This window comes from Elephas maximus, chromosome 3 (genome assembly GCF_024166365.1).
Source record: "Elephas maximus indicus isolate mEleMax1 chromosome 3, mEleMax1 primary haplotype, whole genome shotgun sequence".
NCBI lineage: Eukaryota > Metazoa > Chordata > Mammalia > Proboscidea > Elephantidae > Elephas > Elephas maximus.
Window position 1 is genome coordinate 42,395,651 of NC_064821.1, and position 18,914 is coordinate 42,414,564.

Genomic DNA, 18,914 nt, shown 5'->3' on the forward strand with positions numbered 1-18,914 from the left:
CCAGCGCCCTCACGGTACCACTGCCCTTGCAGGACCTCGGGGCCCTGAAGATCCCAGACCAGTACCGGATGACCATCTGGCGGGGCCTCCAGGACCTGAAGCAGGGCCACGACTACGGTGGCTCACAGCAGCTGATCCGTGCCAGCAGCAACGCGGCGGCCACCCTTGCAGTGGGTGGCACGGGTGAGCTGCAGCGGCAGCGGGTCATGGAGGCCGTGCACTTCCGTGTGCGCCACACCATCACCATCCCTGGGCGCACCGGGCCCACTGGCCCCGATGACTGGGCTGACTTTGGCTTCGACCTTCCAGACTGCAAGGCCCGCAGACAGGCCATCAAGGAGGAGCTCACAGAGGGCGAGATTCACTGAAGGCCGCCAGACCAAGGGACATGCCAGACATGCAGGAGCGGGTGCTTACAGCCAAGCCCCAGAGAGCCTGGGTCTCGCTCCTCCTTTTTGTCAGAAACTGCCCCCTGGAGGCAGGGCCTCTGGGCTGTGCCTGGGGAGGCAGGCAGCGAGACCTGCCCCACAGCCAGGCCATGCTTCAAAAGGACGTCGCAGACCTTCAGTCACCTCAGGAGACGCTATTGGGTCACCAAGGCACCCAGAGACAGTCTGAATCTCCTGGTGGTAACTTCTGGAACTGCTCTACATGTGGGCTTCCGGACAGACATGGCCAAGGCTACCCAGATTGGACCGGAACCCAAGCCTGGCCTCCTGTTCTCAGCCTGCTCTTCACCTCCAGCACGGAGCAGAGGCATGGAGAGACGTGAATCTCATCCCTGGCCTGCAGTGGTGGCGTGGGGGGACCTGGGTCACTGGGCCAGCCTCTCAACTTCTCCACTTGTCTTCCTGAGGACTCCCACCTCCTGGGAGAGGCCCTTTGCGATAAAAGGGTCTGCCTTGCTGATGGACTGCCAATGAGTATTTCCTGAGATCCTCTGCTTCTGGATAGCCATGAGCAGCTAGGTGTTGGTGTTGAAGACTTGAGCTGAGAGTTTGTGTGCAGGCCTCTGGGAACACACACTCGTGTGTGCACATGCAACAGTGTTGTGCAAAGAAAACACTCATTTTCAGGTGAACGTCCCCAAACTGTGTCTTCACCTCAAGCTGGGCCAGGCACTGCCCCTGCTGGGCTGAGGGCCTGTCTGGATCCCCAGCACAATTGAACTCTAGTTCCAGCCCCGCTCCGCACTGACCACCCACTTTCTGCTCACAATGAAAATGAGCGTCTGGCAGGAACTGGAGAGAAGACTGGGGGGAAAGGGATTAGGAGATGCTTGGCCCTGCTGGGGTGTGCAGAAGATTCTGGTGAATCCACAACTGACCAGGTCCCATGCAAAGGCTGCTGGTCATGGTCACCCCTCTTCAGGTGACCCCCCTCAGCTGACAGCATGTCCCCTAGTCTATTGGAAATTGTCGATATTTGATAAAATGGTACCCTTTTCTACATGGCAGGTCAGCTTTTTCTTTAAACCTTCCTTTGCCATCATTCCCCAAGAGCTCAACTAATGCAGTCCCAGCTTCCCCACCCATCAGTGCCAAATGCGCCTGCTCCAGCCGCTGGTCCCCGATGGCTGGTGGGACATGACAGTGTGAGGGCTGTGCATGGGGAGGGATAACCCTGGGTAGGCACTTTTGTTGCCTTGGGGTGTTCTCCACTTGAAGCTCCTCTTCCTATGGCTGCTTTGGCGAGTTGGCAGTGGGTGGCCTTTGTGGGGATGGGGGAGCCCAGCCCCTGGAAATGGCAGGCAGCAGGAAGGCCAACCTGGGGCTCAGAGGCTGGGTCCTGGGGCTCTGCTGGTGTGGCTCCGTGCCCCGCTGGGCCAGCACTGAGGCCTCCTCACTGAAGGCTGTTGTGTTTGGCTGAAGAGTGGCAGGCCTCCTGCGAGGCGCATCCAGAGGTCAAACTCCACACCTTTCCTCATGAAACAGAATGTGCGTATCAGAACGCCAGTTTCTTTGTTAGATTTCCAGTCTCCTTAGGAAGCCAGACATCTGAACGGGAGGAGGTGTCAGTTGTGTTAAAATGTGTTGAAATGTGGCTCACAGGGCAAGCACGCTCTCCATGCCTCAGCTGCCAGCCCCCATGGCAGAGAGCAAAGCCACAAAGCCTCGTCCACCCTCAAACACCCCGATCAGGGTTCAGCTTCCAGGTTAGGACCATGGCATCTTGGAAAACCGCAAGTGTAAGATCACCTGTCTGTACTTATTTAAAAGCAGCAGTTTGTACTGACACAGGTCCATGTGTCCCTCTCTCCTGTCCCTAGTGTGGGCACATCTTTAGAGGAGAGACGGGTTGTCCCGAGATTCGGAGCCACCCAGGTGATTCCAATTTGCAGGTGGGGCTGAGACACCCTGGGACAACAGAGCCAGTTCATTCCAACTGTGGGGCATGCTCTGACTGACGAGCTCAGGGGAGGTCAGCTTCTCAGGGAGTCACAGATTCCTTGGAGAGTTCAGTGTCCCAGGATAACCCACCTGTGTCCAGATAGCCATAGTCTTGGCCACCACAGCAGCTGCAGCCCTAAGGGTTTATAATGAGCTGGGTCTGGCAGCCCTTTGCGTGTACGTCCCCTCACTGCCCACAGCACTGGGGGGTAAGTGTTATTTTCTTGCATCTCACACATGAGGAAACTGAGGCACAGGGAGGCTGTGGTTGCTCTGGGCTTCCAGCCCCATTTGCAGTAGAACTGGATTAAAGCCTGGCGGCTGGCTCAAGGCTGCACACAGCGAGACCCATTGGTGCTGCCTCCTACCATTTCAGGAGGCCCCCAAGCCCACTCCTGGGCCCCCTGAAAACCAGTTTGCATCAGGTCAACTCTAACTCGTGATGACCCCATGTTGTGTCAGAGTAGAACTGGGCTCCTTAGGGTTGGTTTTCAGTGGCTGATTTTTCAGAAGTAGATTCCCAGGCCTTTCTTCCAAGGCACCTCTGAATGGATTCACACTTCCAACATTTCGGTTAGCAGCCGAGCTCGCTAGCCACTTGCACCACCCAGGGACCCGCAGACCCAGGCTGAGACGCATCTGAATTCCTGGGCCTCCTGTGGATTTGTTTCTTAGCCACGCTCACCCCCGCCACCCCGAGTCTGTCCATTCAGGGGATTTTTACAAGGGCCCTCTTGCACTCCTGGGAAGAGCTAATAGGGCTGGCAGGCACAGAGCAGGGTGGCCAGGTCTGAAGGGCCTCACCAGATCCCCCAGCCACCCAGCTGAGGAAGGACGCTCAAGAAGGTCCTGCCCAGCAGTCTCTAGAAGGCTCATAGGCTGTGCACGAGCCTCACACACTCGTCCGACGAGTTCACACATCCGCTGGCCTTTTCCTATCCTGCTGATGGAGGACCACCTTTGGAGAGAAAAAAAACTACTAGAAGAAACAGTATAAATTTCAACATGGGCAAGAGAAAATGCACGTTGCCAGGACAGTCATCCTTATGAGTTTGAACCCTTGTTCTTTGAAACTCAGGAATCAGGGAAAAGTATGCAAACCTCGATGGCTTGATGGGTTCCCAGTGGTAATGAGGCAGCCCGGAAGTTGCCTGCTGCCCTGTGGCTGGGATGATAAGCCATGTCAAGGACCTCGTGAAGTCTATAGTGTCAGCCGAGTACAGATGAGGACACGTGGAAAGAGCCACCCACAACTGATTCCAACTCAAAGTCAGTCCGAGGTGCTTTTGGTAAGCAGCCGTCTATCTAACCAGTCTCTCGCCCATTTCGCCTGTCCCCGTTTCATGCCTGCTTTGGCCGCAAAAAAAAAAAAATTTTTTTTTTTTGGCCACCGGGGCCAGTGTGTTGGGGGAGGTTATTTTGCACCAGGTTGCACACCCCCAATGGGAATCGGGCACCCACTGTAACCTGTCGCTTTTACTTCAGGCACACAAACCTACGTTTTTATGTCATTGTCGATAAAGCACTTTAATGCTTTCAGGTTTTTAAAAAGTACCGCCCATGTTTTTCATGTAATCTAATGCTTCTTCAGGCAGTATTAATGGATCTATTCCAACATGGTGAAATTTTTTGGTAATGTAACCTTGGGAAAATGTGTTATTTTTTTAGCTGTGTTTTGGTGGGCCTTTTTGTTTGTGTAACGTAATAAAGCACATATTCTGACGATGGTCTCTGCTGAGTAAAACACTTCCCACAGGCTGGGCACGACCAAATTGCACCCATCCAGGGACTCAGATAACATCACCACCACCAACACTCTAGAAAGGGTGACTCCTCGTGGGCAAGGGCCGCGTGGCAGCCCCACAGGCTCCCACCACCTTACCTAAACTCCTGTTCTAAGAGTCTGCAGGAACCGGCTGCCCGCCCCCTGTGCTGGAGAGGCACCTGCCCAGCCACCCTCCCCCTGCACCTGAGTGCCGTGTTCCTGGCCACAGCTTACATTCCAAAGCAACCAGTGGGCAGACAGGCATTTCTCTGGGCAGAGTGAACTCACCTAACCCCTCTAGAGCCACCTCAAGCCTCTGAGGTAGAGACCCACCATTGATGCCAGATCCAAACCCGGTGAGGCCTGGACAGTCTCAGAATCAGGGCCTTGAAGTGCTTCCACCCTTGGTTTGCATCAAGGACAATGCCACCCAGGAGTCAGGGACCAGGAGGAACGGGACAGGTGATGACTGCCATTTGTGAGTCAGTGCTCACACAGGCTCATTCTGAGCTGGGTGGCTCACAGCTCCTCCATCTTGACCTTAGAGGCCTTGGCTTTTACTTCATCCCGCAGGTCCACAGCTGACACTGAGCTCTGGGATGGCCACATGGATGGCACTGAGGGGGAGCTGCCCTCTGGTGACGGCAAGTGGCTCTTGCCCTGTGAGCAGCGGGCACGGATGCACAGTTTTAGGGCAAAAGTCAACACTCATCAAGGCCAAAGACACTTGCCTTTTACTGGGGACACTGAGGGGCATGGAGCTCTGGGGTGGGTTAGAAGAACCCATTTTAGGGAGGGAGCTCCCCACCCACCCACCCCTGCGTCTATTTAATGCCCCTGACTCCCCATCCTGGACCATCTCATCTCACCTTCCCATCCCTTTCCCAGAACCTAGATTACATTAAAAGATACTCTTTCTTTCAGGCAGAAGGAATTCACAACATGCCAGTAATTTGGAAGTAGTTATTGCTGTTAGGTGCCATCAAGTCAGTTCCAACTCGCAACGACCCTATGTACAACAGAACAAAACACTGCCACATCCTGTGCCACCTTCACAGTTACTGTTACGCTTGAGCCCATTGTTGCAACCACTGTGGCAATCCATCTCATTGAGGGCCTTCTTTCTTTTCACGGACCCTCTACTTTGCCAAGCATAATGTCCTTCTCCAGGGACTCGTCCCTCCTGAAAACATTTCCAAAGTACATCCAACCTGAGGATCCATGGCACTGGCCGTAATGGGGAAGGACACACTTGGTGGGGGGTCAGTCTATCTGATGTTCTCACAGAGAGCCCCGCTCACCTTTCAGGGTTCTGAGGAGCTGGCAGGAGAAATCCCAGTAGGGCGCGTCCTGGGTCTCGGAGCACAAGGACAGGGAGATGCCATGGAGCCCCGAGAGGCATGACCACTGTGCAGAGGAGACGTGAGGAGAGGCCATCTGGAGAGGGAGGCTCTGAGACCACACGGAAAGAACCCAGCCTGGTGGAACTGATCCAGGCCAGCCACTGGCCAGCTGGCTGCAGCCCAGGAAGGTCCCAGCCTGGCCCAGGCCACAGAACCACAAGGAACACCAGGTGGTGGCTGTCTGAGGCCGTGACGTGTGAGGAGTTTGTCGTGCAGCGGGTGATAGTGATTCCCTTTCCACTTCCTTGGCCTTACAACTCAACCCTCGGTGAGAGTTTGGAACTCGGCTCACTCGCCACCTCTACCTGCTCACGTGCACGTTCCCCCCACCCCACCGGACTTGACTCTCCTTCTGGAAGGCACCGTGCCTCATGCCCCTCAGTAACCTCAGAAACCGCCCAAGGGCTGCCAGACAGTATGTGCTACAGAGACGTTTATTCAAATAATGAATGGAATCTCAAAGTCACCAAGTACAAAATACTTCGTGTGAGACAACTTTTAACCTTGGGGGAATGCCTGGCTTATTCAGAGACACTGCCTGGCTTGACTGTGACCACTGACAAATCTTTCTGATACACTTCCATGTTCTTTAGCTTGTCCCTCAAATTCAGGGGTGGGGAAGATCGCTGGATGGGGTAGCCGGCCTGTGCTTTGTTTCCAGGCAACCCCCTGAGCAGTAGGAAAGCCTTTAAACAGAAAGCAAGCCTCCCACCTGAGCAGAGTGTATGTCCCGGGGAGAACACCGAGTCTGGGGCCCATTCTTACAACAGCATGCTGGCGACGTCCATGTCCTGTATGCCGGCGTTGTAGAAAGGTGGGCCCTGGCACCTTGGTCTAAGGCATGTGGTCAGTGAGAATCACAGCAAAGCTCTGGTCATAGGAAGCCACATACTAGTCACATAGACTTAGACACCATACTGCATGTCGGTAACAATGAACATTCGCATCTGACTTCTTCAGGAAACCCAGAGAAGCCTCCAGATACAGACTGCTGATGGCAGCAAGGCAGAGGACCCACCCCAGGGCCTGGCTCTCAAGGACCTTCTTGTATAAGAACTGCACCACTGGATGGAAATGCCTAGAAGACAGGAAGTAAAAGAGGGAAGCCTTGTCCCCCACAGCCCTATTACTGTGAGAAGAGGGAACACAGAACCAAATATCCTCCCGGCCAGCTGAGCTCTGGAGGCCAAATTTGACTCCAGAATTTCTTCTGGGCCGTGGCCCTCAAAACCCTTTTTCAAACATGTAAGTTCTGATGCTACTAACAGCTACCATTTGTTGGGCATGAACAAGGTAGCAGACACCAAATTAGATTGTTGTTTTTAGGTGCCATCCATTTAGATTCATGGTGACCCCACATGACAGGATAGCACTGCCCATAGGGTTTTTTTTTTTTCATAATTTTTATTGTGCTTTAAGTGAAAGTTTACAAATCAAGTCAGTCTTTCACACAAAAACCAATAAACACCTTGCTACACGCTCCCAATTAATCTCCCCCTAATGAGACAGCCCGCTCCCTCCCTCCACTCTCTCTTTTCGTGTCCATTTCGCCAGCTTCTAACCCCCTCCACCCTCTCATCTCCCTTCCAGGCAGGAGATGCCAGCATAGTCTCAAATGTCCACCTGATCCGAGAAGCTCACTCTCCAACATCCAGCATCCCTCTCCAACCCATTGTCCAGTCCAATCCATGTCTGAAGAGTTGGCTTCGGGAATGGTTCCTGTCCTGGGCCAACAGAAGGTCTGGGAGCCATGACCGCTGGGGTCCTTCTAGTCTCAGCAGACCATTAAGTCTGGTCTCATGAGAATTTGGGGTCTGCATCCCACTGCTCTCCTGCTCCCTCAGGGGTTCTCTGTTGTGTTCCCTGTCAGGGCAGTCATCGGTTGTAGCCCGGCACCATCTAATTCTTCTGGTCTCAGGATAATGTCGTCTCTGGTTCATGTGGCCGTTTCTGTCTCTTGGGTTTGTTATCGCCTTGTGTCCTTGGTGTTCTTCATTCTCCTTTGCTCCAGGTGGGTTGAGACCAATTGATGCATCTTAGATGGCTGCTTGCTAGCGTTTAAGACCCCAGACGCCACTCTTCAAAGTGGGATGCAGAATGTATTCTTAATAGATTTTACTATGCCAATTGACTTAGCTGTCCCCTGAAACCATGGTCCCCAGACCCCTGCCCCTGCTATGCTGGCCTTCGAAGCATTCAGTTTATTCAGGAAACTTCTTTGCTTTTGGTTTAGTCCAATTGTGCTGACCTCCCCTGTATTGTGTGCTGTCTTTCCCTTCACCTAAAGTAGTTCTTATCTACTGTCTGATTAGTGAGTGCCCCTCTCCCACCCTCCCTCCCTCCCCCCTCTCGTAACCACAAAAGAATGTTTTCTTCTCAGTTTAAATTGTTTCTCAAGTTCTTATAATAGTGGTCTTATACAATATTTGTCCTTTTGCAACTGACTAATTTCACTCAGCATAAGGCCTTCCAGGTTCCTCCATGTTATGAAATGTTTCCCAGTTTCCTCACTGTTCTTTATCGATGTGTACTATTCCAGTGTGTGAATATACCATAATTTATTTATCCATTCATCCGTTGATGGGCACCTTGGTTGCTTCCATGTTTTTGCTATTGTAAACAGTGCTGCAATAAACATGGGTGTGCATATATCTGTTCGTGTAAAGGCTCATTTCTCTAGGATATATTCCAAGCAGTGGGATTGCTGGATCGTATGGTAGTTCTAGTTCTAGCTTTTTAAGGAAGCACCAAATCGATTTCCAAAGTGGTTGTACCATTTGACATTCCCACCAGCAGTGTATAAGTGTTCCAGTCTCTCCACAGCCTCTCTAACATTTATTGTTTTGTGTTTTTTGGATTAATGCCAGCCTTGTTGGAGTGAGATGAAATCTCATTGTAGTTTTGATCTGCATTTCTCTAATGGCTAATGATCATGAACATTTCCTCATATATCTGTCAGCTACCTGAATGTCTTCTTTAGTGAAGTGTCTATTCATATCTTTTGCCCATTTTTTAATTGGGTTATTTGTCCTTTTGCAGATAAGTTTTTGCAGTATCATATAGATTTTAGAGATCAGGCGCTGATCACAAATGTTGTAGCTAAAAACTTTTTCCCAGTCTGTAGGTAGTCTTTTTACTCTTTTGGTGAAGTCTTTGGATGAGCATAGGTGTCTGATTTTTAGGAGCTCCCAGTTATCTAGTTTTTCTTCTACATTCTTTATAATGTTTTGCATACTATTTATGCCATGTATTAGGGCTCCTAACATTGTCCCTATTTTCTCTTCCATGATCTTTATTGTTTTAGATTTTATATTTAGGTCTTTGATCCATTTTGAGTTGGTTTTTGTGCATGGAGTGAGGTATGGGTCTTGTTCATTTTTTTGCAGATGGATATCCAGTTATGCCAGCACCATTTGTTAAAAAGACTGTCTTTTCCCCATGTAACTGTTTTGGGGCCTTTGTCAAATATCAACTGCTCCTATGTGGATGGATTTATGTCTGGATTCTCAATTCTGTTCCATTGGTCCATGTATCTGTTGTTGTACCACTACCAGGCTGTTTTGACTACTATGGCAATATAATAGGTTCTAAAATCAGGTAAAGTATGGGCTCCCACTTTGTTCTTCTTTGTCAGTAATGTCTTATTTATCCGGGGCCTCTTTCCCTTCCATATGAAGTTGGTGATTTGTTTCTCCATCTCATTAAAGAATGTCCTTGGGATTTGGATCAGAACTGCATTAAATGTATAGATCGCTTTTGCTAGAATAGACATTTTTATAATGTTAAGTCTTCCTATCCACGAGCAAGGTATGTTTTTCTACTTATGTAAGTCTCTTTTGGTTTCTTGCAGAAATGTACTGTAGTTTTCTTTGTGTAAGTCTTTTACATCTCTGGTAAGAGTTATTCCTAAGTAACTTATCTTCTTGGGGGCTACTGTAAATGGCACTGATTTGGTGATTTCCTCTTCGATGTTCTTTTTGTTGGTGTAGAGGAATCCAACTGATTTTTATATGTTTATCTTGTATCCCGATACTCTGCTGAACTCTTCTATTAGTTTCAGTAGTTTTCTGGAGGATTCCTTGGGGTTTTCTGTGTATAAGATCATGTCATCTGCAAATAGAGATACTTTGACTTCTTCCTTGCCAATCTGGATGAGGTTTATTTCTCTATCTAGCCTAATTGCTCTGGCTAGGACTTCCAGCACAATGTTGAATAAGAGTGGTGATAAAGGGCATCCTTGTCTGGTTCCCGATCTCAAGGGGGAAAGTTTTCAGGCTCTCTCCGTTTAGGGTGATGTTGGCTGTTGGCTTTGTATAAATGCCCTTTATTATGTTGAGAAATTTTTCTTCTATTCCTATTTTGCTGAGAGTTTTCATCATGAATGAGTGTTGAACTTTTTCAAATGCCTTTTCTGCATCAATTGATAAAATAATGTGATTCTTGTCTTTTGTTTTATTTATGTGGTGGATTACATTAATAGTTTTTCTATTGTTGAACCATCCCTGCATAAAAACCTGGTATGAATCCCACTTGGTCATGGTGGATTATTTTTTTGATATGTTGTTGAATTCTATTGGTTAGAATTTTGAGAATTTTTGCATCTACATTCATGAGGGATATAGGTCTATAATTTTCTTTTCTACCTGGTTTTGGTATCAGGGATATGGTGGCTTCATAGAATGAGTTTGGTAGTATTCCATCCTTTTCTATGCTCTGAAATACCTTTAGTAGTAGCGGTGTTAACCCTTCTCTGAACGGTTGATAGAACTCTGCAGTGAAGCTGTCTGGACCTGGGCTTTTTTTTGTTGGGAGTTTTTCGATTACCTTTTCTATCTCTTCTTTTGTTATGGGTCCATTTTGTTGTTCTACCTCTGTTTGTATTAGTTTAGGTAGGTAGTGCGTTTCTAGGAATTCATCCATTTCTTCTAGGTTTCCAAATTTGAGTATAGTTTTTCATAGTTATTTGATATGATTCTTTTAATTTCAGTTGGGTCTGTTGTAATATCACCCATCTCATTTCTTATTTGGGTTATTTGCTTCCTCTCCTGTTTTTCTTTTGTCAGTTTGGCGAGTGGTTTATCAATTTTGTTGACTTTTTCAAAAAACCAGCTTCCGGTCTTGTTAATTCTTTCAATTGTTTTTCTGTTTTCTATTTCATTTAGGTCAGCTCTAATTTTTATTATTTGTTTTCTTCTGGTGCCTGTGGGTTTCTTTTGTTGCTCTCTTCCTATTTGTTCAAGTTGTAGGGATAATTCTTTGATTTGGGCCCTTTCTTCTTTTTGGATGTGTGCATTTATTGATATAAATTGGCCTCTGAGCACCACTTTTGCTGTGTCCCAAAGGTTCTGATAGGAAGTGTTTTCATTCTCATTGGATTCTCTGAATTTCTTTATTCCATCCTTAATGTCTTCTATAATCCAGTCTTTTTTGAGCAGGGTATTGTTCAGTTTCCAAGTGTTTGATTTCTTTTCCCTGATTTCCCTGTTATTGATTTCCATTTTTATGGCCTTATGGTCAGAGAAGATGCTATGTAATATTTTAATGTTTGGATTCTGCTAAGGTTTGCTTTATGACCTAATATGTGGTCTATTCTAGAGAATGTTCCATGTGCACTAGCAAAGAAAGTATACTTGGTGGCTGTTGGGTGGAGTGTTCTGTATATGTCTACGAGGTCAAGTTGGTTGATTGTGGCATTTAGATTTTCCTTGTCTTTTTTCAGCTTCTTTCTGGATGTCCTGTCCTTCACCAAAAGTGGTGTGTTGAAGTCTCCTACTATTATTGTGGAGCTGTCTATCTCACTTTTCAATGCTGATAGAATTTGTTTTATGTATCTTGCAGCCCTGTCATTGGATGCATAAATATTTAATATGGTTATATCTTCTTGGTGTATTGTCCCTTTAATCCTTATATAGTGTCCTTCTTTATCCTTTCTGATGGATTTAACTTTAAAGTCTATTTTATCAGAAATTAATATTACCGCATCTGCTCTTTTTTGATTGTTGTTTGCTTGATACATTTTTTTCCATCCTTTGAGTTTTAGTTTGTTTGTGTCCCTAAGTGTAAGGTGTGTCTCTTGTAGACAGCATATAGATGGGTCTATTTTTTTAATCCATTCTGCCACTCTCTGTCTCTTTATTGGTGCATTTAGCCCATTTACATTCAGGGTAATTATGGATAGCTATGAGTTTAGTGCTATCATTTTGATGTCTTTTTTTGTGTGTTGACAGTTTCTTTTTCCCACTTGATTTTATGTGCTGAGTAGATTTTCTTTATATATTGTCCTTTCCTCATATTTGTTGTTGTTGATTTTGTTTCTGCTGAGTCTGTATTTTTCCCTTGTATTTTATCTTGATGAGTAGGATAGTTTGTCTCCTTTGTGGTTACCTTATTATCTACCCCTATTTTTCTAAATTTAAAACTAACTTTTATTTCTTTGTATCGCCATATCTTCCTCTCCATATGGAAGGTGTATGATTACATTTCTTAGTCCCTCTTTATTATTTTAATGTTGTCTCCTTTTATATAATAACATCGCCGTTACCCTGTGCTGGGCTTTTTTTTTTTTCTTAATCTTGCTTTGTTTTTTTGGATTTCCCTGTCTGGGTTGACTTCTAGTTGCTCTGCCCAGTGTTCTAGTCTTGGGTTGATACCTGGTATTATTGATTTTCTAACCAAAGAACTCCCTTTAGTATTTCTTGTAGTTTTGGTTTGGTTTTTACAAGTTCCCTAAACTTCTGTTTATCTGGAAATGTCTTAATTTCACCTTCATATTTAAGAGATAGTTTTGATGGATATATAATTCTTGGCAGGCAATTTTTTTCCTTCAGTTTTTTAAATATGTCATCCCATTGCCTTCTTGCCTGCATGGTTTCTGCCGAGTAGTCCAAGCTTATTCTTATTGGCTCTCCTTTGTAGGTGACTTTTCGTTTATCCCTCGCTGCTCTTATAATTCTCTCTTTATCTTTGGTTTTGGCAAGCTTGATTTTAATATGTCTTGGTGACTTTCTTTTAAGATCTACCTTATGTGGAATTTGATGAGCATCTTGGATAGATATCTTCTCATCTTTCACAATATCAGGGAAGTTTTCTGCCAACAAATTCTTCAACAATTTTCTCTGTATTTTCTGTTATCCCTCCCTGTTCTGGTACTCCAATCACTCATAGGTTATTTCTCTTGATAGAGTCCCACATGATTCTTAAGGTTTCTTCATTTTTCTAAATTCTTTTATCTGATTTTTCTTCAAATATATCAGTGCCAAGTGATTTATCTTTGAGTTCAGAAATTCCAGCTTCTACTTGCTCAATTCTGCTCCTCTGACTTTGTATTGAGTTATCTAATTCTGTAATTTTATTGTTAATCTTCTGAATTTCTGATTGCTGTCTGTCTATGGATTTTTCCAGCTTATTCAACTTTTCATTATGTTCCTGAATAATCTTTCTAATTTCTTCAGTTGCTTTATCTGTGTGTTCCTTGGCTTGTTCTGCTTATTGCCTCATTTCCTTCCTGATGTCTTGAAGGGTTCTGTATATTAAACTTTTGTATTCTACATCTGGTAATTCCAGGAATGCACTTTCATCTAGAAGATCCCTGGATTCTTTGTTTTGAGAGGCTATTGAGGTGATCATGGCCTGTTTCTTTATGTGACTTGATATTGACTGTTGTCTCCAAGCCATCTAGAAGTTATTGCATTAGTTTATGCTTGCTTACTGTGTCGTAGCTGCTTGCTTTGTTTTGTTTTGGTATACCCCTATGGGTTGCTTGAGTGAGCTAGCTTGATTATTTTGCCTTTGGAGCTCTGGTGTCCTGTCCCCAGCTGGCTAGAGCTGTTATCAGGTATATCAGTCTAGGAGTCCATTCAGTTTTCTTGTACGAATTCAGCTCAGGTTTCCAGGTAGCTGTTATCAAGTGTGTGGTACAGGCTCTGTCCTACGGTCTTAGAGGGGCAGGGGTGATTGGTGTATATACCAGTATCTGATTGCAGCAGGGGCTCACGCTCTGAACAAGGCAGGGGGCTGAGAACTGACCCCCAAGTGTCTCTGAGGAAAACACGTCTCTGTTCCCTAGAGTGTGCTGGTGGGTGGGCTCTGCAGAGGGACCACGGGCACCCAAAGTTTTTGTGTAAGGACTGGGAGGTACCAGTTATCCCTGGGCCCCTGTCGCAGGTGGCTGGGCAACCCAAGTGGAGCCACCAGTCCTTAGGTCCCTGTTGTGGGTAGGTGAGGACCTTGTTTAATAGGCAAAGCAATGTCAAACGTCAAGCACCCACACAGGACCCGCGTGGGCCTATTTCAGGCCTTTGTTGTAAAGAGGGTTCGCTGGAAGCATCTGTCTATTCCGCCATCTTGGCTCTGCCTCTCGCCCATAGGGTTTTATACACTGTAGTCTTTATGGAAGCAAATTAACAGGTCTTTCTCCTGAGGAGCCACTGGGTGTGTTCGAACCACCAACTTTTCAATTAGCAGCCGAGCACTTAACCCTTCTGCCACCATGGCCCTTCACTTAATCTCAGTCCTACTCGTTTGTTTCCATAGTAACACTTCAGTTTGTAATTATTTTAATTAAATATTTGTCTGTTTACTTGTTCACTGTCTGTCCCTCTGTCTAGATTATAAGACAAATGAGGCAAAGGCCATTCTGTTTTATTCACTAGTATGTTGTGAGGGCCGTTGAGTCTGCTCTGACTCATAGTGACCCTGTGTATACACCTAACTAAAGCCCAGCACAGGTCCACACTACCTCCATTTACAGATGACAAAGTCAGCTCAGAAAGGTGGTATCACATGACCAAAGTCAGCAAAGCTGATGACTGGTAGAGCCGTGGGTGAGAATTCAGTTCTCAGAGCTGAAATTGAGACGTTGACATTGGGTCTATACTCATTCCACGCCATACCCTTCTGCTACCAGGTCTTTTTAGAACAGATGATAACCAAATGAAAAAAGTTAATAATAGTATCTACTTCTCACCTCCTGAAAATGAGAATTTAATTTACAGATCGTCAACTTAGTTTTTTTAAAAAGCACCCTGTACAAGTATTGGTCTTTACTCGGCTGGAACAAATGAGAAAAAAGGAAATGCAAGAATCAGAGAAGGAACTAAATTGCAGGACTAATTCTTTCCATAAATCACTGCCTTCTCTACCTTGAACCAGAAGAACTAGATGGTGCCCAGCTACCACTACTGAATGGTCTGCTCAGGGACACAATAGATGAATCCTGATAAAACGGCAGAAAAATATGGAGCAGAACTTCAAATTCTTAAAGAACCCAGACTTACTGAACCTATTGAGGCTGGAGGAGTTCCTGAGATATGGACCAGAGTTGTTCTTCAAACCTTGAATTGAAACTACCCCTTGAAGTCACCTTTAAACTAAGTAACAGGTTAGCCCAAAGAGTAAAGACTGTCACCCTTGAGGACTGCATTTTGCTGTTGGTGCTGTTTTTATTTTTATTTTTTAATTATCCATTTTTTGGGGTATAAAACCAAAGGGCCCAACAGTTATTTTAAAGTGAGGATGAGAAGGTTAAGGGGTAGGGAGATTAAGTAAATGGACGTGAAACAACTAGAACAGAAATAATGAGAATGTTGACACAATGTGAAAAATGTAACCAATAATTCTGTCTTAGTCACCTAGTGCTGCCATAACAGAAATACCACAAGTGCATGGCTTTAACAAAGAGAAATTTGTTTTCTCAAAGTCCAGTAGGTTACAAGTCCAAATTCAGGGCGTCAGCTCCAGGGGAAGGCTTTCTCTCTGTCTGCTCTGGAGGAAAGTCCTTGTCCTCAATCTTCCCCTGGTCAAGGAGCTGCTCAGGTGCAGGGACCCCATGTCCAAAGGTGCTGCTTTCTGGGTGGTATGAGGTTCCCTTTCCTTTTATCTCTTGAGAGATAAAAGGTGGTACAGGCCACACCCCAGGGAAACTCCCCTTACCTTGGATCAGGGAGGTGACCTGAGTAAGGGTGGTGTTGCAATCCCACTCTAATCCTCTGAACATAAAACTACAATCACAAAATGGAGGACAACCACAGAATACTGGGAATCATGGCCTAACCAAGTTAATACACACATTTTTGGGGGGGGCATAATTCAATCCATGACAGTCACTGATCATTATATCTAGAAACTATGGAAGGGGTGTGGGTTTTGCTGTGTATATTTTCACCAAAAATAAATATTAAATAGAAAGAAAAAGGGAGCGATTTGAACTAAACTCTGCCAAATGGCAAAACGGTATCCTTGACTATATATTTTAATTGATAATATACAAATGATAAAGCTGAAAAATAAATCTTGTCCAGAAACAAACACAAAAAATCACCCTGAGTATTTTTCACAGTGTGATGAAAGAACACTCTAAGACAATTCCGGGAGGCCGCTCTTACTTACAGTATCCGCAGACTAGCAGCTGTCCGTACCAGCCGGCCTTCTGGAAGCAGGACTCGGCATCTGCCTGCTCACATGAGGCACCCTCTCACAGATCTCGCCCTTCCCTGGGAGTTGTGAGAAGGAAGCCAGGAGGTAATGGCACGGAGCAGAGACAGTCACAGACCGCATGCCACAGCTTCGCTCTTCTCTAAGACTGTTACCAATCGCCAGTCTGACACAAAGCGTCCTTGTCTTTTCCCGAGTAAGAATACTCGTGAAAGACAAACTATCTTCAGCAAGCTTTATTTTGCTTGAGTCAAGCAAAAGGGGTCAGCGGGGATCTGAGCCTCTCCAAAAGACTGACTTGAAAAGGGAAGCAAGGCTAGGGCTTATATGGGTTCAGTGGAGACAAAAGAGTAATGCATATTTAGCAGGCTTCTTTCAAGGAGCGGGTACTTCTCAGAATGGCGCCGTATGTTAATTAGGTTGCGCACGCACCTGGAATCTAAGATGGAACCCGCTGATATTCAACATGGAGCCTTCTCGGCAGCCCTTGGCATCACTTATTATGGGATATAGTGCATGTGCACTTGATCTTCGGCACTATATCACCATCTTTTGAGGGCTACCAAAAACCAAACCAAACCCATTGCCGTCGAGTCAATTCTGACTCACAGCAACCCTAAAGAACAGAGTAGAACTGCCCCACAGGGTTTCCAAGGAGCGCCCGGTGGATTAGAACTGCCGACCTTTTGGTTAGCAGTCATAACCCTTAACCATTATGCCAGCAGGGTTTCCTCGGAGGGCTAAGGAAGGTCAAACAGCAGTCGACTCTGCTCCTCTGCGCAATAGGAGCCTGCAAAAGGGGTGGGGACTAGAAAGACACTAAGAAGGAGACAGTAATTCACAGGCTGCCTCAATCCTATCTCATGTTGACAGGGTGGGTTCCTGTTTACCCAACTTCTAGATGGGAATCTTTTTAAAAGCTCTTTTGTTCAGCCACCAGAACAGTTAACCCTATTTGTCTCAAGACTACAGACTGCCCCATCTTAGTTTGCCAGAGCTTCTGTAACAGAAATACCACAACTGGATGGCTTTAACAAACAGAAATTTATTTTCTGACCATATATGAGGCTATAAGTCCGAGCCCTGGTGGCTCAGTGGTTAAGAGCTCAGCTGCTAACCAAAAGGTAAGCAGTTCAAATCCACCAGCTGGTCCTAGGAAACCCTATAAGGCTGTTCTACTCTGTCCTGTAGGGCTGCTGTGAGCTGGAGCCGACTCAATGGCACCAGGTTTGGTTTTAGTTTTTAGGGGAAGGCTTTCTCTCTCTGTTGGCTCTGGGGGAAGTTCCTTGTCTCTTTTCAGCTTCTGTTCCTCAGTTCCTTGGTTATCTCCAAATGGCATCTGTCTTACTGTCTGTGCTTCTTTCTCTGTGTCCAATCTGCTCTTTATATCTTAAAGGTGATTAGCTTAAGATACACACTACACTGATGTGACCTCATTAACATAACGAAGTCCTATTCCTAAATGAGATTACATCCGCAGGTGTAGGGGTTTAGGATTTAATTTACAGCACATATTTTTGGGGGACACAATTCAGTCCCTAATAGCCCCAAACCTGGCAGCTCTCACTGCATCCTTATTCCAGGTAACAGAAGGAATGGAGTACAAAGCTTGAAAAAGATAGCACAAGTTGACTATGGGCACACGCGCTGGCCCCACTATGGGCAGGCAGGAAAAATAGATCCATCTCAACACTGATAAACAGATGTCATTTCAATCCATCTTTCTCAAACTTGAATAATGTACAGATGACTTTTAAAGGAAAAAAAAAATTATCCTGGACCCCCTGCACTGTCTCATTTTGACTATGTTGTTGTTTTTTGGTGCCGTTAAGTCAATTTTGACTCATGTGGACCCCACGTGACAGAGTAGAACTGCCCCCATAGGGTTTTCTAGGCTGTAATCTTTATGGGAGTAGACCACCAGGTCTTTTCTCCTGTAGAGCTGCTGGTGGGTTCGAACCGCCGACTTTTCAGTTAGCAGCCAAGCATTTAACCATTGCTCCACTGGGGCTCCTCATTTTAAATATGTTCCTTAAGTGCATAGAAACATAAAAATGGGTATTAATTCCTCTTAAAAAGCCAGTTGCCATGGAGTTAATCCTTATGTGTGTCCGAGTAGAACTGTGATTGCCAGGCCTTTCTTCCAAGGCACCTGTGGGTGGACTTGAGCCCACCACCTTTTGGTTAGCAGCTGAGTGTGGTAACTGTTTGAACCAGCCAGGGACTCCATTAATTGCTCTTATATAACTATTAGACCAAAACTAAATCAGAAATTAAATATAAAATCACAAAACCAACTAAATCTAAATAAACACTTATTTGATGTGCAGATTTAGTTGGTTTTGTGGTATTATATTTAATTTCTGAGGTGGCCCTAGGTGGGCTCAAATCACCAACTTTTGGTTGCTAGTAGAGTGCTTAAACGTTTGCGCCTCCCAGGGGCTCCATATGTCCCTCTGTACTAGGGGTTATAATTTAATTCAGTTCAGTTTACTATTCAGAAGGGTACCTGGCACATGGTTGTAGCCCAAATAATATTTGTTCAATGGAAAACAGAACAGATGGGCTCAAGGGACATTTATAGGTATTAGCAGATGTACATAAGAATAAAGAGTAAGCTTGCTCCCAGACTTCTTCTACGCTATATGGGAGAGGCAGGTATGTAAAAAAAACTAAAGAAGTCAGACAAGGACAAAAGCAATTATCAAATACAAACTGCTCTAGGTGATACCTACAGGAACTAATAACTAAGTCTCAGTGGGATGAAGATAATTGAAAAAAGCCTTACAAAGGAGGTAACATTTCAGTTAGACCTTGAATGAAGGATATTTCTGGAGTCTTGCTGGACTAGAGACAGCTGATAGATCCTGACAATCTGGTTACATGCAAGGTCCCGGACAGGAAGCCAGTGAAGATTCAGGAGTC

The 18,914-nt window shown here is 45.6% G+C and overlaps 1 protein-coding gene across 1 annotated transcript in view; it reads left to right on the forward strand.

The window, feature by feature from the left end:
- Window positions 1-3,116, forward strand: part of TP73 (tumor protein p73) — a 67,680-nt gene extending 64,564 nt beyond the window's left edge. The window contains exon 15 of the mRNA XM_049877702.1: window positions 33-3,116. Within this exon, the coding sequence (XP_049733659.1) occupies window positions 33-368 (336 nt within the window). The 3' untranslated portion in view covers window positions 369-3,116. The remainder of the gene's footprint in view (window positions 1-32) is intronic.
- The last annotated feature ends 15,798 nt before the right edge of the window (window positions 3,117-18,914 follow it).